The sequence below is a fragment of the Procambarus clarkii genome, chromosome 52 (assembly GCF_040958095.1).
Source record: "Procambarus clarkii isolate CNS0578487 chromosome 52, FALCON_Pclarkii_2.0, whole genome shotgun sequence".
Taxonomy (NCBI): domain Eukaryota; kingdom Metazoa; phylum Arthropoda; class Malacostraca; order Decapoda; family Cambaridae; genus Procambarus; species Procambarus clarkii.
Window position 1 is genome coordinate 31,058,168 of NC_091201.1, and position 24,951 is coordinate 31,083,118.

Genomic DNA, 24,951 nt, shown 5'->3' on the forward strand with positions numbered 1-24,951 from the left:
AACGGTCATCGAATCACAAAGAGGTCAGAGTTGATGCCGTCATGATAATCTTCAGGGATTAACCCCTAAACATCAAATGCAAAACCCTCATGTTCAGCTGAGGAGCAGGAGAAGATCATGGACAGACAGTAGAGTGGGCGCAGCCCAGTAGGAAGGTGTGTGTGTGGACTCGGGGAAGGAACATCATCTCCAGAAAACTGTGGAACAACATACGAGTAAGTACGGCTCTCTTGTACTAAAGCACCTCATTCAGTACTCTTGGCCTCTAGTAGGGAATATAGTTAGGGAGTGTCTTATTTAATTATTTCAAATAAAGTCATAATTTATTAATTGTTATTAAATGTGTATTAATGGTTCCTTGCCTTAGTGATATTGGGCCTACCGTCCCCTTTGCCCCAGTGACCTAGTGTTCTTAATTATCCAATACTCCTCCCCCCCGTTCGTCTCCCGTGTTGAGGTGTTAGTATTGGGTGTGTCCCGCCTTATTCTTGTGTACACTATAGTTCCCAAGTGGTCAGGATTATTCGAGTGTCAGGCCAGGATCCTTGTACCGTTCAATTGTCCCCTACACCTGTCCTGGTAGGTTATTCCATCTGCAAGACCTACGACTCTCACTCCGGTCCCCTGTCCGGTAACTCAGGGTGGTGGCAGCGTCACTCGGTAACTCATACGATAGGCTGTGACTACGATTATCTCTATCTTTCTGTCTCACTCTCCCTCACTAGTGTCTCACTCTCCCTCGCCCTCACTCGCTCTCGTTCTCCCCCCCTTGCTCTCGTTCTCGCTCTGCCTCACTCTTCCTCTCTCTCTCGCTCTCGCTCTCGCTCGGCCTCACTCTTCCTCTCTCGCTCTCTCTCTCTCTCTTCTGTTTACTGGTTTACGTCTTCGTATGACGGCCCGAGTGTTAACATCTTACATGATCGATAGCATCTGTTATTACCATAGAAAGAGCGGAGATTGCACGGTTAGCTCAGTGGTAGTAGCGGGTGCGCGGTCGAGATAGATACAAGGCGAGATATTACAAGTCGGGGTCATTACAGAATTAGTAGAACCAGGAGTAGAATTAGCAGAACCAGGAGTAGAATTAGCAGAACCAGGAGTAGAATTAGTAGAACCAGGAATAGATTAGTAGAACCAGGAGTAAAATTAGTAGCACCAGGAGTAGAATTAGTAGAACAGGAGTAGAATTAGTAGAACCAGGAGTAAAATTAGTAGAACCAGGAGTAGAATTAGTAGAACCAGCAGTAGAAGTTTTAGAACCAGGAGTAGAATTAGTAGAACCAGCAGTAGAAGTGGTAGAACCAGCAATAGAAGTGGTAGAACTAGGAGTAGAAATAGTAGAACCAGCCGTAGAAGTGGTAGAACCAGCAGTAGAATTAGTAGAACCAGCAGTAGAAGTAGAAGACGCAGTCAGCGATGGTTTGCAAGAGTTAGCGAACATCTTCGTTAAACATCTGACGATTCACAGGAGATGGCAAACCACTTCGTTAGACATAATGAATACATTCGTATATTCAGATGTTTCAACCTTTACAATACTGAGGTCTGGTGTTGAACGGTGTTGACAATTTTCTTGACCGGCCGAAACGTTCATCTTTCTTTTCCGTTTCTCTGTGGATTTTCCGCATACAAATGATCAGTGTTTCTTGATCGTAAATTGCATATATATATATATATATATATATATATATATATATATATATATATATATATATATATATATATATATATATATATATATATATATATATTATTAAATATGACCGAAAAAGTAAGATTAATAATTCTAACACGAATTTTCTCAATCTTTCGTACATTACGCTTCACTGTTGGAGGTAAATCAAAAATCACTTCTCCAAAATTCATTTTTATTTCTAGTCTGACGCGACACGGGCGCGTTTCGTAAAACTTATTACATTTTCAAAGACTTCACAAATACACAACTGATTAGAACTTACGTCTCTCTGATATTATATCTACATTTGAGTGAGGTGGGAAGGATGATGTGGCATTAACACAAGACAGAACAGGGGATATTAATAGGGTATTAAAAGTATCAACACAAGACAGAACAGAAAACAATGGGTATTGAATAGAAGTGTTTGTAGAAAGCCTATTGGTCCATATTTCTTGATGCTTCTATATTGGAGCGGAGTCTTGAGGTGGGTAGAATATAGTTGTGCAATAATTGGCTGTTGATTGCTGGTGTTGACTTCTTGATGTGTAGTGCCTCGCAAACGTCAAGCCGCCTGCTATCGCTGTATCTATCGATGATTTCTGTGTTGTTTACTAGGATTTCTCTGGCGATGGTTTGGTTATGGGAAGAGATTATATGTTCCTTAATGGAGCCCTGTTGCTTATGCATCGTTAAACGCCTAGAAAGAGATGTTGTTGTCTTGCCTATATACTGGTTTTTTTGGAGCTTACAGTCCCCAAGTGGGCATTTGAAGGCATAGACGACGTTAGTCTCTTTTAAAGCGTTCTGTTTTGTGTCTGGAGAGTTTCTCATGAGTAGGCTGGCCGTTTTTCTGGTTTTATAGTAAATCGTCAGTTGTATCCTCTGATTTTTGTCTGTAGGGATAACGTTTCTATTAACAATATCTTTCAGGACCCTTTCCTCCGTTTTATGAGCTGTGGAAAAGAAGTTCCTGTAAAATAGTCTAATAGGGGGTATAGGTGTTGTGTTAGTTGTCTCTTCAGAGGCCCCCTATTAGACTATACCCCCTATTAGACTATTTTACAGGAACTTCTTTTCCACAGCTCATAAAACGGAGGAAAGGGTCCTGAAAGATATTGTTAATAGAAACGTTATCCCTACAGACAAAAATCAGAGGATACAACTGACGATTTACTATAAAACCAGAAAAACGGCCAGCCTACTCATGAGAAACTCTCCAGACACAAAACAGAACGCTTTAAAAGAGACTAACGTCGTCTATGCCTTCAAATGCCCACTTGGGGACTGTAAGCTCCAAAAAAACCAGTATATAGGCAAGACAACAACATCTCTTTCTAGGCGTTTAACGATGCATAAGCAACAGGGCTCCATTAAGGAACATATAATCTCTTCCCATAACCAAACCATCGCCAGAGAAATCCTAGTAAACAACACAGAAATCATCGATAGATACAGCGATAGCAGGCGGCTTGACGTTTGCGAGGCACTACACATCAAGAAGTCAACACCAGCAATCAACAGCCAATTATTGCACAACTATATTCTACCCACCTCAAGACTCCGCTCCAATATAGAAGCATCAAGAAATATGGACCAATAGGCTTTCTACAAACACTTCTATTCAATACCCATTGTTTTCTGTTCTGTCTTGTGTTGATACTTTTAATACCCTATTAATATCCCCTGTTCTGTCTTGTGTTAATGCCACATCATCCTTCCCACCTCACTCAAATGTAGATATAATATCAGAGAGACGTAAGTTCTAATCAGTTGTGTATTTGTGAAGTCTTTGAAAATGTAATAAGTTTTACGAAACGCGCCCGTGTCGCGTCAGACTAGAAATAAAAATGAATTTTGGAGAAGTGATTTTTGATTTACCTCCAACAGTGAAGCGTAATGTACGAAAGATTGAGAAAATTCGTGTTAGAATTATTAATCTTATTTTTTCGGTCATATTTAATAATATATGTCTACAGGAAAGACTGCTACCAAAATATACTAATATATATATATATATATATATATATATATATATATATATATATATATATATATATATCGTACCTAATAGCCAGAACGCACTTCTCAGCCTACTATTCAAGGCCCGATTTGCCTAATAAGCCAAGTTTTCACGAATTAATGTTTTTTCGTCTACCTAACCTACCTAACCTAACCTAACCTAGCTTTTTTTGGCTACCTAACCTAACCTTACCGATAAATATAGGTTAGGTTAGGTTAGGTAGGGTTGGTTAGGTTCGGTCATATATCTACGTTAATTTTAACTCCAATAAAAAAAAATTGACCTCATACATAGAGAAAAGGGTTGCTTTATCATTTCATAAGAAAAAAAATATAGTAAATATATTAATTCAGGAAAACTTGGCTTATTAGGCAAATCAGGCCTTGAATAGTAGGCTGAGAAGTGAGTTCTGGCTACTAGGTACGATATATATATATATATATATATATATATATATATATATATATATATATATATATATATATATATATATATATATAAAATACTAGCTGTACCCGGCCACGCATTGCTGTGGCTCAGCAACGCAGCCACAGCAACCTTCCCCTATCTCCTAGTCCTCCCCACCATTCCCACCTCCCCTATCCCCTCGTCCTCCCAACTATTCCCCACTCCCTCGTCCGATGCCTTCCCAAATTATCTGATGTTCCCATCACTGGAATATAAGAAAAACAGTTAAAAATCGAAACAAAAACAATGAAAAAATAAAAAATAAATTATACTTACGAAATGAACGGTATGGTAAACAACACAGCTCAATTCCAACGCAATGTCACACAGAATAATTAAATCAGAGTGAAGATAAATCGAAATCTATGAAAATTCAATTAATCAATAAAATCAGAAACATTGAAATGGAATTGTAATATATTTAGTATAGCATGTGTTGCTCATACGTGCAACAGATGGCACTTTTTTTCAAAAAACCATGTTTTTACCTGCCACAGATGTGGCATCTATATACAACCCCTTCTCGCACTTTCTTATAGTCAATATTGACTTATTAAATACGTACACATGTGACATACTAATTTATTGTGAATATTTTAGTTTACCTTGAAAAGCTTCATAGAAAACACCGACCTTACTTAACCTTCTTAGTATGTTAAGATAAGCATCTTATTGCTTCGTAATTATAATTACTACTTAACCTATACCTATAATAGGTTAGGTAATAATTGTAATTACGAAGCAATAAGATGCTTATCTTAACATACTAAGAAGGTTAGGTAAAGTCGGTGTTTTCTATGAAGATTTTGAAGGTAAACTAAAATATTCACAATAAATTAGTATGTCACATATGCACTTATTTAATAAGTCAATATTGACTTAAAGAAAGTACGAGAACGGGTTGCTATATAGTATATATATATATTGACATGCGCGTATTTGAATGGCACGTCGTGTCAAAATTTCAAAGCAATTGGTGAAGAACTTTCGGAGATTAGCGATTTTGAACAAACGAACATTTACATTTACATTTATATATATATATATATATATATATATATATATATATATATATATATATATATATATATATATGTCGTACCTAGTAGCCAGAACTCACTTCTCAGCCTACTATTCAAGGCCAGATTTGCCTAGTAAGCCAAGTTTTCCTGAATTAATATATTTACTATAATTTTTTTCTTATGAAATGATAAAGCTACCCTTTTCTCTATGTATGAGGTCAATTTTATTTTATTGGAGTTAAAATTAACGTAGATATATGACCGAACCTAACCAACCCTACCTAACCTAACCTAACCTATATTTATAGGTAAGGTTAGGTTAGGTAGCCAAAAAAAGCTAGGTTAGGTTAGGTTAGGTAGGTTAGGTAGACGAAAAAACATTAATTCATGAAAACTTGGCTTATTAGGCAAATCGGGCCTTGAATAGTAGGCTGAGAAGTGTGTTCTGGCTATTAGGTACGACATATATATATATATATATATATAAAAGTTTGTGAGGGTACCACCTCTGGTGCCAATGTGGGGACCCATAGCCTCGGAGAAGAAAATAAAAAGTATTCAGAGGAGACCTTGTGGTTTCTCACTGAACACTAATATTATCTTCTCCTACCACCCCCATTCTTTTGTATGTACACATATATATTTACTTTATTTGAACTTTGTTACAAAAAAGGAGTTACATATGGGTTACAAAGATGGTTATCATAGGTTGTCGAGTTCCTCCAGCTCCTCAGATGGCGGGCAGGAACCCTGGATGCAGTGCGCATTTCCCCTCTGTATCGCCACACTGAGGCGCTGGAAAAGAAAGCTTGCAGCTCTTGGGTCCCTTGTTGTTTCAATGAGCCTAGAACCCAGTTCCTTCAAAAAACTGGTAGCACTTTTACCCCAGGCGCCGAGTGTCTCAGAAGCAATGGGGACAAAATTGTAGTGGTGATCCAGTTCTCTATACTTACGGGATTTGGCTGCTACCCTGTGGGTGGCAGCGCCACCTGGTTGTGCAACACTGAGGTTAATGTAGGTGTTAGCCAGGGTTGATACGCACGTGTAGTCCCATACCAACTGCTTGCCATTCTTCCAGGGGTTCACTGTGATACCATCCGGGCGACCAATAAGAGCATCAGAGTTACGGGGCGTTAGGTAACGGGGCTCTCTTTCAGCTGGGCATCCAGCTGTGGTGAGGCTCCTCTTGATGATGTCGTTAACTTCATTGTGCCTCGAGTGCCATCCCCCTGTGCTTTGGCAGAGTAGGCCATGGTGGCCGTACCTGTCAGCCACCACCTCGCCGCAAATACACCTATATCTGGTGTGGATTGGGGCAGCAAGGCGGAGGGCCACAGCAATTCGGAGGGCGTGTGGTGTGAGACGCGTGCCAGTTGCCGACATTGGGGTTGCTAACAGGAAATCCCCTGCATGTGGTGCTGCTACTGCTGTGAGGCGAGCAATGTCGTGTTGTGTTGTTGCAGCACCCAGACACTCTGCAGCAACTTGGTCTACAATGGGGCCATCCCAGCTGGATTGCTTGTGGGATTTTGGGGATGGTGGTTGAGGTGATTGGCCTGCACGAGAGGCCCACTCTGTGGCACAGCTTGTAAAATTGGGATCATGTACACCTGCCAGCTGATGTAAGTGGGCAGGTAGAATTTCCTTCACAAGGTCGTCGGATGCTGATAAGGATAAATGTATGTATATATTATATGTATGTATCCTCACATACATACATATAATATATACATACATATATATATATATATATATATATATATATATATATATATATATATATATATATATATATATATATATATATATATATACAACCCATCTCATTATATCATTATACTCTAGCTATCAACATATTTCAATCATTTGTACATTAAACTGAACCTGGTTGACCAGGAGGCAGAGTTAAGCTTGTTCGGTTCCTAATTGTGGATTACGGCCGAACTTGGGGTCAGCGCCCCCTCCACCCCCCCCCCCTTCCCAAGCCATCACTTGGAGGAAAGCTCTATATATGTCTCTCTCTCTCTCTCTCTCTCCCGCCGCAGACGAGACCTCTGCGGTCAGCCATCGATGGGAATTGAATCCACTCTAAATGACTTCTAAATGTGGTTGGGAGATTCGTGGATCCATTAGGATGATTAGTTCCCGTTGACAATGTTTGTTTTTTGTGTTTTTTGTAAAGTTTTTCTCATTTTTCGTTTGGGGTGGGGAGGGGGGGGGGGAGGGGGGCAAGTTGCATGAAGGGAGATGATAGAAGGGTTGACAGAAGGAAGGGAGGGTAGGGGGAAGGAATGGGTAGAGGGAGAGAGGGAGAGTAAGGAATTAGATTGAAAGTTGTGACTGATTGTGACTCTGAGATATTTTGTTCCGTCCACTTGGCCTGGTTGATAGAGCGAAGGTCTGGCTGCTTGCTGGACCGGCGTTCAACTCCCTGGACGGGGGGGGGGGGGTTGAGGGTTAGTTCTCATGGGTCCGTCCCCCATATCCCGGAGCCTGCTCCTCACACACACACACCCCTCTTCTAACTGCTTTGTAGTCAAACCGGTTTGGCACTTTCTCCTGGTTCCCACGGTGGCTGTTGTAGGTCTGGCGCACGGTGTTCCAGATCACTTTCTCTCTCTCTCTCTCTCTCTCTCTCTCTCTCTCTCTCTCTCTCTCTCTCTCTCTCTCTCTCTCTCTCTCTCTCTCTCTCTCTCTCTCTCTCTCTCTCTCTCTCCCTCTCTCTACACGTTACGGTCTCACATACAGTTTGAATTACAGCGTGTGTGTGTGTTCGCCTAATTGTGCCTACTGGATGGAGCATTAGCTCTTGGGCCCCGACTTTGTAGCCGTCGGTTCTTTACAGCAATAATTCCTGTCCTATTTGCGTACGGTATCTACTTTTAAAATTATGACTGGAGTGTGCTTCCACAACCTGATTCTTTATTGCAGTCCATTTCCCCACTACTCTCACGTTAAATGAAAATTTTGTAGCATCTCTATGACTCCTCTGAGTCTCAAGCTGTCACCCATGTCCCCTTGTTCTGTTGGGTATTATTTTATTCGTCTCTGTCATATCTCTCCGCTCCGTGTTTTCTTCTAGCGTCGTCAGGTTCAGTTCTTTCAGTCGCTCTTCATATCCCATCCCTTGTAACTCTGGAACGAATCTCGTCGCAAACTTCTGAGTTTTTCCTGTTTCTTTATGTGTTTTTTTTCAGGTGGGGGGTTCCATGATGGGGGTTGCATACTTAAAGTATGCAGTCTAAATTGTCTCACGTAGGCAGTGTAAAGCGCTCTAAATGCCTCCTTATTTAGGCCCTGGTTCGTGTGTGTGTGTGTGTGTGTGTGTGTGTGTGTGTGTGTGTGTGTGTGTGTGTGTGTGTGTGTGTGTGTGTGTGTGTGTACTCCCCGTCAGCTGGCACTTGAGGGAGAGAGAGTGAAGCAGACGCTCTGTCCAATTGTCATTGGAGACGAACGAGAGACAGACAGAGACACAGACAGAAAAAGCCAATAAGTTGATTATTTCCTGGTATCTTGTGTGCCACATAATTTATACGCGTGTAAACGCCAAACATTTTATAAACACGCCAAACATTGCTTATAAAACTTCGAGTGAGAGTTATAACCTTCCCAAAGGAGCAATAACCGTAATATTAATTTTCTTGCTGTGTTTGTTCAACCGGCGAATGCCCTGTAATTGTCATTGTTGTAATTGTCATTACAAACAAAATGTGACCAACGCTGCCAAAGTGTTTGTAATATATGCTGATCGTATGCAATCAAATTTTTTAATTCTTGGGAGTTTTTCTTGTAATTGTTTTTATTTGTGAGTGTGTTTGTTTGTTTGTTTGTTTGCTTAGTCGTAAAAATACGGAGAGGTGAAGGGACATAAAGGATGATAAATATTAGCAGAGAAGGAGGATGAGAAACAGAAAAAACTAAGTCAAATACACAAATAAGTAGAGAGACACATGCACTTGTAAACAGATAGACAGGAAGACAGACATTCACAGATAGACAGGAAGACAGACATTCACAGATAGACAGGAAGACAGACATTCACAGATAGACAGGAAGACAGACATTCACAGATAGACAGGAAGACAGACATTCACAGATAGACAGGAAGACAGACATTCACAGATAGACAGGAAGACAGACATTCACAGATAGACAGGAAGACAGACATTCACAGATAGACAGGAAGACAGACATTCACAGATAGACAGGAAGACAGACATTCACAGATAGACAGGAAGACAGACATTCACAGATAGACAGGAAGACAGACATTCACAGATAGACAGGAAGACAGACATTCACAGATAGACAGGAAGACAGACATTCACAGATAGACAGGAAGACAGACATTCACAGATAGACAGGAAGACAGACATTCACAGATAGACAGGAAGACAGACATTCACAGATAGACAGGAAGACAGACATTCACAGATAGACAGGAAGACAGACATTCACAGATAGACAGGAAGACAGACATTCACAGATAGACAGGAAGACAGACATTCACAGATAGACAGGAAGACAGACATTCACAGATAGACAGGAAGACAGACATTCACAGATAGACAGGAAGACAGACATTCACAGATAGACAGGAAGACAGACATTCACAGATAGACAGCCACGACATGCTCCTTAATACTCCATATAACATTAAGTACAAACAAGAAACAAACAAAAATCGGAGTACAGCAAACACATCAACAGAGAAATAAAGCAAAAACAAAGCAAATACAGAAGTGCCTCGTTCTCTTGTTTCAAGTGTGTTGTCCTGTTTTCAGGAGCATTGTCATGCACTCAAGTACGTTGTTCTTCGTTCGAGTGCATTGTCATGCACTTAAGTACGTTGTTCTTCGTTCGAGTGCATTGTCATGCACTCAAGTACGTTGTTCTTCGTTCGAGCGCATTGTAATGCACTCAAGTACGTTGTTCTTCGTTCAAGTGCATTGTCATGCGCTCAAGTGCCTTAATGGCCAGTGCTATATAGTATATTTATTTATTTATCTATTTATATACAAGAAGGTACATTGTACATTGGGGGGTTAAGAGAGAACAAAGAAATTAAGTTGATTTTACATTCTTGTAAAGCCACTAGCACGCATAGCGTTTCTGGCAAGTCCTTAATCCAACATAGTGTAAAGTAGATAATTCACAGTAAAATTGACAAAAAATGTTTACAGGTACTTTACAGTCTTACTTTACAGGCACAGATAATTTTAAGTAGATAAATTACAGTAAAATTGACAAAAAATGTTTACAGGTACTTTACAGTCTTACTTTACAGGTACAGATAATTTTAAGTAGATAAATTACAGTAAAATTGACAACAAATTTTATAGGTACATTGTAAGAAATTTTGACACAAAAACAAAGATTAGAATAATACACAATAATGACAATACACAATACTGAACAAGGAATACTAAGTACATTGTGATAACATTTCGGGGTTATACACTGGTCCACTGTAGCACAATTTGAGGATCATTTCAAGGAATAATGCAGTAGAATATGCACTCAATGCATATTCAACAACCATGATATCAGATGATATCTAAGTTGACCAATCCACACAATAGAAAATGAAGGGACGACGACGTTTCGGTCCGTCCTGGACCATTCTCAAGTCGATTGTTCTATTACATCATTCTCAAGATAATCGACTTGAGAATGGTCCAGGACGGACCGAAATGTCGTCATCACCTTCATTTTGTAGTGTGTGGATTGGTTAACACACTTCAGCCCCGTTATTGTGATTCATCGCTTGCATGATATCTAAGATTACAATGGGAAAGTAATATGGCTTAGGTACATATATTGGGGAATTGGGTAGCAATAGATACAGTGCGAGTTAAAAAAAACTAGGTAGGAAACTATGAAGATGAAATTAGGTACTTTTTGGTTTTATTTTTGAATAAGGCAAAAGTTGGACAGCTTTTCAATTCATTAGGGAGTGAGTTCCATAGACCAGGTCCCTTTATTTGCATAGAGTGTTTACACAGATTAAGTTTGACTCTGAGGATATCAAAGAGATATTTATATCTGGTGTGGTGATTATGTGTTCTATAACATCTGTCCAGGAAGAGTTTCAGAACTTGGTTTGCACTTAAGAAAAGGGTTTTATATATGTAATTGACACAAGAGAATGTGTGGAGTGAATTTATGTTTAGCATGCTTAGGGATTTAAACAGGGGAGCTGTGTGTTGTCTGAAAGCAGAGTTAGTTATTGTCCTGATAGCAGATTTTTGCTGGGTGATGATGGGCTTGAGGTAGTTTTGCAGAGGTTGAACCCCATGCACAGATACCATAAGTAAGATAGGGATAGATAAGTGCATAATAGGGAGAGGAGAACAAAGTAGGGTACATAATATCTGATCTTAGAGAGAATACCAACTGTTTTAGAAACCTTTTTAGTTATGTGTTGTGTGTGGGGGCTGAAGTTGAGTCTCTTGTCTAAGTACAGGCCAAGGAACTTTCCTCCAATTTTTATTGCTAATGTTTACATTGTCTATCTGAAGCTGAATTTCATTTGTTGATTTGCTTCCAAATAAGATGTAGTAGGTCTTTTCTATGAACAAATCCACAAGGGCCGTGGTTAGGACTTTTCTATGTTTAGTGTGAGTTTGTTGGTTGACATCCACAAGTGGACTTTTTTTTAATTCATTGTTTACAACATTATTTAATAGGAATGGGTTGAGGTCAGAGTAGATGAGGGGTAGTATCATCAGCAAACAATATAGGTTTAAGCATGTTAGAGACATTAGGCTGATCATTGATGTATAAGAAACAGGAGGGGTCCTAGGATGCTGTCCTGTGGTACCCCTACGGTTAGTGGTAGAGTGGGAGAGGTTACGTCATTGATGGCTACATATTGGTGTCTGTCACTAAGATAAGATCGGATATAGTTCAGGGTGTGGCCTCGGATTCCATAATGGTGGAGTTTATGTAAGAGGTAGTTATGGTTAATAGTATCAAAAGCCTTTCTCAGGTCAATAAAGAGGTCAATCGAAAACTCACTTTTTTCAAGGGCTGAGTAGATTATATCAAGTAGAATATCAATTGCATCATTGGTACTCTTTTGGGAGCGGAAGCTAAACTGACAGGGGGCTTAGTATATAGGATTTTAGGAGATAGGAGTAGAGCTGTTTGTAGATAATTTTTTCAAATATTTTTGATAATATAGGCTGATTTGATATGGGTCTGTAATTATTTATGTCTACCGTGTTACCTCCTATATGAACTGGCGTAACTTTTGCATTTTTAAGGATTTCAGGGAAGGTATGACAATCTAGAGATTTATTGAACAGCAAAGTAATGGGTGGTGCAAGGGCATGGGAGGCGCTCTTGTATACAATGGTTGGGATTTCACTGATTTTCCCAGCTTTCGTTTTTAGCGAGTGAATGATGGACACAACATGTGTAAGGCTGATCGGTGAGAGGAGAAGAGTGTGTAGCTGCCTGAGAGATATGTGGTAACATGTGTCTAGGTCTATCTTGAGATTATCTTGAGTTGATTTCGGGGCTTTAGTGTCCCCGCGGCCCGGTCCTCGACCAAGCCTCCACCCCCAGGAAGCAGCCCGTGACAGCTGACTAACACCCAGGTACCTATTTACTGCTAGGTAACAGGGGCATTCAGGGTGAAAGAAACTATGCCCATTTGTTTCTGCCTCGTGCGGGAATCGAACCCGCGCCACAGAATTACGAGTCCTGCGCGCTATCCACCAGGCTACGTGGCCCCGTTTATTCTGTGGATTTGGTCTGTGGGATTTTTTTCGGGCAAGGTTAGCACCAATCGATGAAAGGAAGCTATTAAATTCAGTTGCTGTTTCAAGATCTATTCCAGGTGTATAACCAACCTAGGAGATTTTTATCTGGTTATGTGAATGTTGTTTAGCTCCTAAGATGTTAGAGATGGCTCTGCATTTGCTTTTCATGTTGCCTTTTGTTTCTTTGAATCTATTCTCGTAATAGGAAAGTTTAGCTTTTCTTATTATACTGGTAAGCACTGACGAGTACCTCTTAACTACTGCCTTTACAAGTAGGTCAATCCTATGTTTTATATATATATATGTTCCTTGGCGATTGCTTTGAGTATGCCATTAGTGAGCCAGGGATTATTTAACCTTTTGCCAGGCTGCTTTGTCATATGCTCTTCTACGTTCGAGTGCGTTGTTCTGCCTTTAAGTGTGTTTATGTTCTTCAAGACCGTATTGTTTTTTTATCGAGCGGCGTTCTCCACACACACACACACACACACACACACACACACACACACACACACACACACCTCAATTCTTCCTTCGTTTAACCATCCCTTCGTTCTTATTTCTTCTCATTCTCCTTCTCTTTATTCCTATCCTTCCTTATCTCCCACTCTCCTTCCTTCCTTACTTCTGTAGATCCCTACCTCGCTCTCTCCCTCCCAGCCCCCCCTCTCTCTCTCCCTCTCTCTCTCTCCCCTCCCTCTCTCTCTCTCTCCCCTCCCTCTCTCTCTCTCCCTCTCCCTCTCCACTAATGACAAGCTTAGTATAGCCTTAATAACGGAGGATAAGGAACGAGATAGCTAACTAGGGGCCGTCTTCCGTGTACTCTAAGCTCCGCCAGATTGTCTTTTCTTTTTCTGACGAATGCGAAGCCATCGAGATTGAAATGGGGTATAATAAGGTAAATTGGAGAGGGAGGTAGAAACATGTGTAGGTAAAATAGGGGAGGGGAGTGGCAAAATAGGGATGGGGGGGGAGGGGGTTAGTGAGAGGGGGTAAAAAAAAAGGAACTCAAAAATGAAATGGAAAATAGTTTTGGAGTGGCCCCTATTCCAAGGTTGGTGAAATGGGGGAAAAGTGGGGAAGTGTTAAAGTGGGGGGACGAATTTATAAGTTGGGAATGGGGGAGAAATAGGAAAGTGCAAATTGGGAAGGTGGTAAAGTCCGGAAGGGGGTAGAGGGGGGACGTAGGTAAAGAGGGGGAGAGTGTGTGTAAACTAGGTGAAGGGAGGGGGGTGGGAACAGTTAGCTAAGAAAAATAGGGGGAGGTAAATAAGGTGGAAAGGAATTAAGTTAAGAGGTAACTTGCCCATGGGTTTAAATGGGTAGAGATAACGTCAAAATAGGGTGGTCAGCAGAGTGAGTCAAGTGCACAGGGTGGAAAAGTTAATAGGGTGGAAAAAATTAGAGAAGGAATAAACTTTGTAGGTGTGGAAAATAGGAGGAGAGTGAAGAAAGAGAGAGAGAGAGAGAGAGAGAGAGAGAGAGAGAGAGAGAGAGAGAGAGAGAGAATGGGGGGAGAAAGTAGAAAAGAAGGAAGGAGTAAGAACGAATCAAATAGACTGTGATTGTATACTTTAATGTCTCTCTCTCTCTCTCTCTCTCTCTCTCTCTCTCTCTCTCTCTCTCTCTCTCTCTCTCTCTCTCTCTCTCTCTCTCCCACTCCCTCACTCTCTCTCTCTCTCCACCACCTCTTCGCGGGGGTGTTCATTAAGGACTAATAGTAATCACCAGACTCCCAAACAATGCAATTTGTCTCCCATTCACACCAATTAATTTAAAAAGCGAATTACGCTCCTTACATCGAATATAAACACCATTTCACGCGCCTATTTACCCGGACTTATAATTTCGAGTGTGGATTTTCTCTTTGGCGAAATAGGTTAGTCACCCCAGTACCGTTCAGGCCTGGAAAATGGTTCACATCTTCACCACATTAAAAAATAAATGCACAAGTCTAATATCTTTACCGCCCTGAAAAGAGGAAGAAAACGGGATTGAAGGAAGGATTCACAAAAGAGCATTGGATGGATTAAGGAAGTTTGGAAAGGTGAATGAAGGAAGGAAGGAAGCGCGTATAAGAGGAAGTGTGAAAGCAAAATAGAAGAATGCAGGATGTAAGCAGGCAACAAGGTGAAGCAAGGCAGGAAGCAAGCAGGCGAGGTGAAGCAAGGCAGGAAGCAAGCAGGCGAGGTGAAGCAAGGCAGGAAGCAAGCAGGCAAGGTGAAGCAAGACAGGAAGCAAGCAGGCAAGTTGAAGCAAGGTAGGAAGCAAGCAGGCAAGGTGAAGCAAGGCAGGAAGCAAGCAGGCAAGGTGAAGCAAGACAGGAAGCAAGCAGGCATGGTGAAGCAAGCAGGCATGGTGAAGCAAGCAGGCAACAAGGTGAAGCAAGGCAAGAAGCAAGCAGGCAAGGTGAAGCAAGGCAGGAAGCAAGCAGGTAGGCAACAAGGTGAAGCAAGGTAGGAAGCAAGCAGGTAACAAGGTGAAGCAAGGCAGGAAGCAAGCAGGCAACAAGGTGAAGCAAGGCAAGAAGCAAGCAAGCAAGGTGAAGCAAGGCAGGAAGCAAGCAGGCAACACGGTGAAGCAAGGCAAGAAGCAAGCAGGCAACACGGTGAAGCAATACAGGAAGCAAGCAGGCAAGGTGAAGCAAGGCAAGAAGCAAGCAGGTAACAAGGTGAAGCAAGGCAGGAAGCAAGCAGGCAAGGTGAAGCAAGGCAGGAAGCAAGCAGGCAACAAGGTGAAGCAAGGCAGGAAGCAAGCAGGTAACAAGGTGAAGCAAGGCAGGAAGCAAGCAGGTAACAAGGTGAAGCAAGGCAGGAAGCAAGCAGGCAACAAGGTGAAGCAAGGCAGGAAGCAAGCAGGCAACAAGGTGAAGCAAGGCAGGAAGCAAGCAGGCAAGGTGAAGCAAGGCAGGAAGCAAGCAGGCAACAAGGTGAAGCAAGGCAGGAAGCAAGCAGGCAACAAGGTGAAGCAAGGCAGGAAGCAAGCAGGTAACAAGGTGAAGCAAGGCAGGAAGCAAGCAGGCAACAAGGTGAAGCAAGGCAGGAAGCAAGCAGGCAACAAGGTGAAGCAAGGCAGGAAGCAAGCAGGCAACAAGGTGAAGCAAGGCAGGAAGCAAGCAGGTAACAAGGTGAAGCAAGGCAGGAAGCAAGCAGGTAAAGAGAAGAGGGTAAACTCATTAGCATACATAATGGCCTGGAGATACAGCCAATACCCGGTGTTCCCCGGGGCGCCCCTCTCCACACGAGTGGCCTCTCCCCTGCCAACCTCTACACGAGTGGCCTCTCCCCTGCCAACCTCTCCACACGAGTGGCCTCTCCCCTGCCAACCTCTCCACACGAGTGGCCTCTCCCCTGCCAACCTCTACACGAGTGGCCTCTCCCCTGCCAACCTCTACACAAAGTTGGCTCGTACAGGATAACACACAGCCTGCCAGGCACACACACACACACACACACACACACACACACCCACACACACACACACACACACACACACACACACACACACACACACACACACACACGCACACACACACACCCACACACACACCCCCACCCACACACACACACACACACACACACACACACACACACAGAGATGGTCAGAGAAATGGCTACTAGAATTCAACACGAGCAAATGTAAAGTTATGGAAATGGGACTAGGAGATAGGAGACCAAAGGGACAGTACACAATGAAGGGGAACAGCCTACCTGTAACGACGCGTGAAAGAGACCTGGGGGTGGACGTAACACCTAATCTATCTCCTGAGGCACATATTAATAGGATAACGACAGCAGCGTACTCTACACTGGCAAAAGTTAGAACATCATTCAGAAACCTAAGTAAGGAGGCATTTAGGGCGCTTTACACTGCCTACGTAAGGCCAGTCTTAGAGTATGCCGCCTCATCATGGAGTCCCCATCTGAAGAAGCATATAATGAAACTGGAAAAGGTTCAGAGGTTTGCAACGAGACTCGTCCCAGAGCTACGAGGGATGGGGTATGAAGAGCGCCTGAGGGAACTGTGCCTTACGACACTAGAAAGAAGAAGGGAGAGGGGGGACATGATAGGAACGTATAAGATACTCAGAGGAATTGACAGAGTGGACATAGACGAAATGTTCACACGGAATAGTAACAGAACGAGAGGACATGGATGGAAGCTTGAAACTCAGATGAGTCACAGAGATGTAAGGAAGTTTTCTTTTAGCGTGAGAGTAGTGGGGAAATGGAATGCACTTCAGGAACAGGTTGTGGAAGCAAATACTATTCATAATTTTAAAACCAGGTATGATAGGGAAATGGGACAGGAGTCATTGCTGTAAACAACCGATGCTCGAAAGGCGGGATCCAAGAGTCAATGCTCGATCCTGCAAGCACATATAGGTGAGTACATATAGGTGAGTACACACACACACACACACACACACACACACACACACACCCACACACACACACACACACACATACACACACACCCACACACACACACACCCACACCCACACACACACACACACACACACACACACACACACACACACTGGTACCCTTCCTCCTCCACCAGTCTCCCCATACCAGACTGGTAGCCCTTCCTCCTCCACCAGTCTCCCCATACCAGATCCTCCCAGCTCCCGCTCACCCCAGACCCCACAGGTCCTCCCCAGAGGAGAAGCAGAAGAGAGTTAGTTTCAGGGCAATGTACTCGAACATAGATGGGATCACAAGCAAGGCAAGTGAACTAAGGGAAAGAGCACAAGAAGTGAACCCGGATGTAATTGGACTCACTGAAACAAAACTCTCTGGAATCATAACGAATGCCGTGTTTCCCCAGGAGTACACAATAATAAGGAAAGAGAGGGAAGGTAGGGGAGGAGGAGGAGTGGCCCTACTCATGAGAAAGGAATGGAGTTTTAAGGAGATGGCCATCCCGGGCTGTGAGGGTTTCAGAGACTACATAGCAGGCACCATGACAATGGGAGGACCAAGGATAGTAGTAGCAGTAATATATAATCCTCCACCAAATGACAAAAGACCCAGTCAAGAGTACGAAAACAACAACATGGCAGTTAACACTATAATTGAGAGGGCAGCCTCTTCTGCCTGTAGAAATAGATCCCACCTGCTCATCATGGGGGACTTCAATCACGGCAGGATTGATTGGGAGAACAAGGAACCGCATGGAGGCGAGGATACGTGGAGAGCCAAACTACTGGAGGTGGCGACTAGAAACTTCTTAACCCAGCATGTCAGTGAACCCACAAGGATGAGAGGAAACGACGAACCAGCGAGACTCGACCTGGTTTTCACCCTGAACGACTCTGACATAAGAGAAATCAGTTTTGAGGACCCAGTAGGAATGAGCGACCACAGTGTATTGGTGTTTGAGTACCTGATTGAAGAAGGGTTATTGAACTCGAGAAGGGATACCGAAACCAAAAGGTTAGCATACCGAAAGGGAAACTATGAGGAGATAAGAAAATGCCTAGCAGATATAGCATGGGAAACAGAGCTCGGGGAAAAGACGGCCCAAGATATGATGGAATACATCACGCAAAAATGCAAGGATGCAGCAAACAAGTTTGTCCCAGTCCAAAAGGAAAACAGTGAAATGAAGATGAGAAACCCATGGTTTAATCAGAGATGTAGGCTAGCTAAGCAGCAAAGTAAAAGGGCATGGAGAAACTATAGGAATAACAGGACACTGGAGAGCAGAGAAAGATACCAGAATGCCAGGAATGAATATGTTAGGATGAGAAGAGAGGCAGAAAGACAATACGAAAATGACATCGCAAGCAAGGCAAAGACTCAGCCTAAATTGCTGCATAGCCACATCAGGAGAAAAACAACAGTAAAGGAACAGGTTATGAAATTAAGGTTAGGGGCAGAAGGATTCACTACAAACGACAAGGAAGTGTGTGAGGAACTGAATAAGAAATTCCAGGAGGTCTTCACCTTGGAGCAAGGAGAAATCCCAGAGATAAGAGAGGGAATAGCTAACCAGGAACCACTGGAAGAGTTTGAGATTACCAGCGGGGAAGTGTTTACTAGAATTGGATGTGACAAAGGCTATAGGTCCAGATGGAATCTCCCCTTGGATACTAAAGGAAGGAGCAGAAGAACTGTGCCTCCCGCTCTCCATGGTGTATAACAAATCACTGGCAACAGGGGAACTGCCAGAAATTTGGAAAGCAGCTAACGTAGTCCCGATATACAAGAAAGGGGATAGACAGGAGGCACTGAATTACAGACCAGTGTCCCTAACCTGCATACCATGCAAGTTGATGGAGAAGATTGTGCGAAGAAAGCTAGTGGAACATCTGGAGCGAAAGAACTTTGTAACACAGCATCAACATGGATTCAGGGATGGCAGGTCCTGCCTCACAGGGTTACTTGAATTCTACGACCAGGCAACAAAAATAAGGCAAGAAAGAGAAGGGTGGGCAGACTGCATATTTTTGGATTGTCAGAAAGCCTTTGACACAGTGCCACACAAGAGGCTAGTGAAAAAAACTGGAGATGCAGGCTGGAGTGAAAGGGAAGGTACTCCGTTGGATACAGGAGTACCTAAGTAACAGGAGACAACGAGTCAGTGTGAGGGGTGAGGTCTCAGATTGGCGAGACGTTACGAGTGGAGTACCGCAGGGGTCAGTCCTTGGACCTATACTGTTTCTGATATATGTAAATGATCTTCCAGAGGGTATAGAATCGTTTCTCTCAATGTTTGCCGATGATGCAAAAATTATGAGGAGGATTGAAACTGAGGACGATAGTAGGAGGCTACAAGATGACCTAGACAGACTGAGTGAATGGTCCAACAAATGGCTGTTGAAGTTCAACCCGAGTAAATGCAAAGTAATGAAACTAGGTGGTGGAAATAGGAGGCCAAACACAGGATACAGAATAGGAGGTGAAGTACTTAATGAAACGAACAGAGAGAAAGATCTAGGAGTTGATATCACACCAAACCTGTCTCCTGAAGCCCACATAAAAAGAATAACGTCTGCGGCATATGCGAGGCTGGCTAACATCAGAACAGCGTTCAGGAACCTGTGTAAGGAATCATTCAGAATCTTGTACACCACATATGTAAGACCAATCCTGGAGTATGCGGCCCCAGCATGGAGCCCGTACCTTGTCAAGCACAAGACGAAGCTGGAAAAAGTCCAAAGGTATGCCACTAGACTAGTCCCAGAACTAAGAGGCATGAGTTACGAGGAAAGGCTGCGGGAAATGCACCTTACCACACTGGAAGACAGAAGAGTAAGGGGAGACATGATCACAACCTACAAAATCCTCAGAGGAATCGACCGGGTAAACAAGGATAAACTATTCAACACTGGTGGGACGCGAACAAGGGGACACAGGTGGAAACTGAGTACTCACATGAGCCACAGAGACGTTAGAAGGCACTTTTTTAGTGTCAGAGTAGTTAACGGATGGAATGCATTAGGCAGTGATGTGGTGGAGGCTGACTCCATACACAGTTTTAAATGTAGATATGATAGAGCCCAGTAGGCTCAGGAATCTGTACACCAGTTGATTGACAGTTGAGAGGCGGGACCAAAGAGCCAAAGCTCAACCCCCGCAAGCACAAATAGGTGAGTACAAATAGGTGAGTACACTCCCACACACACACACACACACAGTCAGTCAGTCGTGTGGGAGAGCCGTGGGCTTGTTCGCTCACAATAATCCTCGATATATTCAGGCATATTAGGATTACAGTGTTGGATCACTGATCTAGGTTATCACAAAGTGCATAACCGCACATAGGAAAAAAATACAGTGATATCACTAAAACTTTTTTGTGTTAAACAGAGAAAAATCACCAGCAGCAGGCCACCAGCTTGTACAATGTGGAGGACGGGAGCGACGCGCCGGAAAAACTTGCTTGTGGGGAGAGGAAGTGCTTGTAGGAACTAGTAAATTGCCTCTTGACAGCTCAACAGTGTGCAAGGTTTATATACTATCATATCGTAATCACTAATGCATTCTCATTCAATAATAGAATTGTATAGTAAACTTGATAGTGAAGAAGGCATTTCAGGAACCTCACGGGTGAGCTCACTTGGGAACTGGATAATGTGTTAATCCCTGGGACCCCCCCCCCACCACTGGATAATGTGTTAATCCCTGGGACCCCCCCCCCCCACCCCGCAGTAAGCTAAAGGCACACACACACACACAAAGGCTCTCACCCTTAAAACTAAGCAAATGTAAGGTAATGAAGATAGGTGTAGGGAGCAGGAGGCCAATTACATCTCCCAAATGATACAAGGTATCATTTGGGAGATGAAATACTTCAAGAATCAGAGAGAGAGAAAGACTTGGGGGTTGATATCACGCCAGACCTGTCCCCTGAAGCTCATATCAAGAGGATAACATCAGTGGCATATGCCAGGTTGGCTAACATAAGAACGGCATTTAGAAACTTGTGTAAGGAATCATTCAGAACTTTGTATACCACATATGTTATACCAATCCTGGAGTATGCAGCCCCAGCATGGAGTCCATATCTAGTCAAGCATAAGACTAAACTGGAAAAGGTTCAAAGGTTTGCCACCAGACTAGTACCCGAACTGAGAGGTATGAGCTACGAAGAGAGACTACTGGAATTAAACCTCACTTCGTTGAAAGACAGAAGAGTTAGGGGGGACATGATCACCGCGTACAAGATTCTCAAATGAATTGATAAGGTAGATAAAGACAGGCTATTTAACACAAGGGGCACACGCACTAGGGGACACAGGTGGAAACTGAGTGCCCAAATGAGCCACAGAGATATTAGAAAGAACTTTTTTAGTGTCAGAGTGGTTGACAAATGGAATGCATTAGGAAGTGATGTGGTGGAGGCTGACTCCATACACAGTTTCAAATGTAGATATGATAGAGCCCAATAGGCTCAGGAACCTGTACACCTGTTGATTGACAGTTGAGAGGCGGGACCAAAGAGCCAGAGCACAACCCCCGCAAACACAACTAGGTGAGAACTAGGTGAGTACACACACACACACACACACACACACACACACACACACACACACACACACACACACACACACACACACACACACACACACCAGTGGCCTCTCGGCCGAGCGGACAGCGCTCGGGGTGGGGTAGTAGTCCTAAGGGTCCGGGTTCGATTCCCGGCCGAAACAAATAGGCAGTTTCTCTCATCCTGATGCACCTGTTCACCTAGCAGTAAATAGGTACCTGGGAGTAGACAACTACTACGGGCTGCTTCCTGTGTGTGTGTGTGTGTGTGTGTGTGTGTGTGTGTGTGTGTGTGTGTGTGTGTGTGTGTGTGTGTGTGTGTGTGTGTGTGTGTGTGTTAGAGAGAAATATATGTAAAAGTCATAATACAGGAAAAATAGATTGGTTAGAAAGGCGGGGCCAGGAGCTAATTGCTCGATTCTGCAGACACAAATAAGAAATACACACACTGTCTATCTCCTTGTTTCTCTCTAACCCCCCCCCCCCACACCAATCAATCAATCTCCGAATCTCTTTATTCCTGTATTTCAAGTGATTGTGTATCCCTCTCAAAGAAATAGTGATGAGGTTGCCAGTGAAACTGTAAGCAAAAGCTGTTATTGACCATTATTGACCAGACCACACACTAGAAGGTGAAGGGACGACGACGTTTCGGTCCGTCCTGGACCTTTCTCAAGTCGATTCAATCGACTTGAGAATAGTGTGTGTGTGGTCAACTTCACCTTCCAGTGTGTGGTCTGGTCAACTTACTTTAGCCACGTTATTGTGACTCATCGCCTGCAAAAGCTGTTATCCTACATCGGTTCATCTGAATCCCACCCTAACAACTCATTTAATTTTATGAGCATATTATTATTATCCATTAAAGTTTAAGTTTAAATTAAATGTGTATGTAAGTAATTAAGTTTCTACCATGTAACACACCTTAATACCACGCTGAGCTCCACTTATTGTGGTTGAGAACTCCTTGGACAACCAACTTCTGGTTGTCCACGGAGTTGGACCAGGTGGTGAACTTTGAGAGTGTTGCCCTTATACATAACAGTAAGTCCAGCAACATCTCATAGATGAGTATACTCATATAATATGACGAGTCCAGGAAGACTGGGCCAAGAGTCTTCTCACAGTTCTCCACCTATAGTCCAGAAATCTGAAAAATAATGGGGTGGGGGATGCGGTTAGACAGTCCAGGAGAGAGAGAGGTGTTTTATAAAGTTTTCCAACCGCTGCTGTCGAGACTGTAGAGGCTGCGCCGTCGAGCTGTGTCTTGGGTGCCTGGGTGGCCGCGTTAAGCATGTGGATCTTAAGGGACACTAGAAAGTTACACTTCCCTCCAATGTGTCAACTTCGTCACTGAATACAAGATTTGTGTCTTTTTCCCACTACCAGATTTACTACGTGGACCTCTCCTCTCTCCTCCTCTCTCCTCTCCTCTCCCCCATAATCCCTACCCCAGCTTCTCCTCCTCGTACTCCTTCTCCTCCTCCTCCCCTACCATCTTGTACCAATCTACACAGGAATCAGAAAATTCCACAAATCCCAATTTCGTAAGGGAGAGAGAGGAAGAAAGAGGGAGAGAAGGTACAGTGAGGGAAGGAGGAGTAGGGGGAACGATAGGAGGGAATCAGAAGGAGGAGTGGAAAGGAGGAGGAGGAAAAGGAGCCGGAAGGAAGGGGAAAGGGTGGGAAAGGAAAGCAATCATCCCCCCCATTTACAGAGACACAAACCCTCCCTAATTACAACAATGTAATCCTTCTCTCTCTCTTCTTGCGGCAGCCATTACCGACCTCCCCCTCCTCTCCCCCCTCCCCTCCCCCTCCCCTCCCCCTCCCCTCCCCCTCCCCTCCCCCTCCCCCCCCTCACACACACGAGTGCCATAAGAACCAAAGATGACACTCCAGAAGGCCAATTGACCCATAAGAGGCCGCTGCTATTTATATCCACCCAAACTCCTTCATATAAATATATATATATATATGTCTAATCTACGCAGACGATGAGTCACAATAACGCGGCTGAAAAGATGAATTGTGAATCTTCGCAATCGACTTGATAACGGCCGAAACGTCGTCGTTTCTCCATCTTCTTGCCTGTGGTTGGGTCATCACGTTTCAACCACGTCTTATCTATGTCTTTTAACCTACGCATGAACCGACTTATCGATCCCAATCCATCTATTAAAACTAACCGGTAATCAACTATAGTTCTACACAGCTTCTCTCTCTCTCTTGCATCTCCTGACAGCGAAGGCTTAAACTGCGTATATATATATGTATATATATGTATATACTTCCAAATTATACTCTGTATACCAATGTCAGATTCCCCCGGGGATGTATTTAGTGCATATGGCTGTGAGTGGCCGAGCTGGGGTCCGCGTGAGGAAGCTGATAGCATTCTGGGGGACATTCGAATCGATAATTAATTTTGTAAGAGGAGGCGATCCTAATGCTGGCGGCTTTGATCCTTTGGAATGATGAGAGGGGGGGGAGATGGGGGAGGAGGGAGATGGAGAGAGAGAGAGAGAGAGAGAGAGAGAGAGAGGAAGTAAGGTATGTTGATAGGATGGGAGGGAAGGATAGACGAAAGTATATGAAGAGAGAGGGATAGAGAAGCAAATAGGAAGAATGGAGAGATAAAGGAGAGTGAGATAGGAGTCAGAGAGCGAGAGAGAGAGTGCTACAGAGAAGAGGAGAGAGAGAGAGAGAAAGGCAAACGGTGAATAGAGAGAAAGCGAACGAGCTGGAACGATCATATTAAAGAAAAACGATAAGTGAAAAAAAGAAGAGAAACTTGAAAAAGCGAATAGGGGAAAAATGCAACAGAAAATTATTATATTGAAGGGAAGATAATTATCTCGAGTAACAGGCATAGAGGGAGAAGAAAGTTAATGAAAATGAAAGATGGGAGAAAATATAGGCAAGATACGATCGATAATTAATCAAAATATGGGACGACGGAGAGAAGAGAGAGAGAGAGAGAGAGAGAGAGAGAGAG

The 24,951-nt window shown here is 43.2% G+C and overlaps 1 protein-coding gene across 1 annotated transcript in view; it reads left to right on the forward strand.

Moving 5' to 3' along the window:
- Positions 1-16,375, forward strand: part of LOC138352217 (ribosome-binding protein 1-like) — a 20,524-nt gene extending 4,149 nt beyond the window's left edge. Inside the window, exons 2-4 of the mRNA XM_069304500.1 lie at positions 1,154-1,419; positions 15,080-15,391; positions 15,429-16,375. Coding sequence (XP_069160601.1) covers positions 1,154-1,419; positions 15,080-15,391; positions 15,429-16,375 — 1,525 coding nt within the window. The remainder of the gene's footprint in view (positions 1-1,153; positions 1,420-15,079; positions 15,392-15,428) is intronic.
- The last annotated feature ends 8,576 nt before the right edge of the window (positions 16,376-24,951 follow it).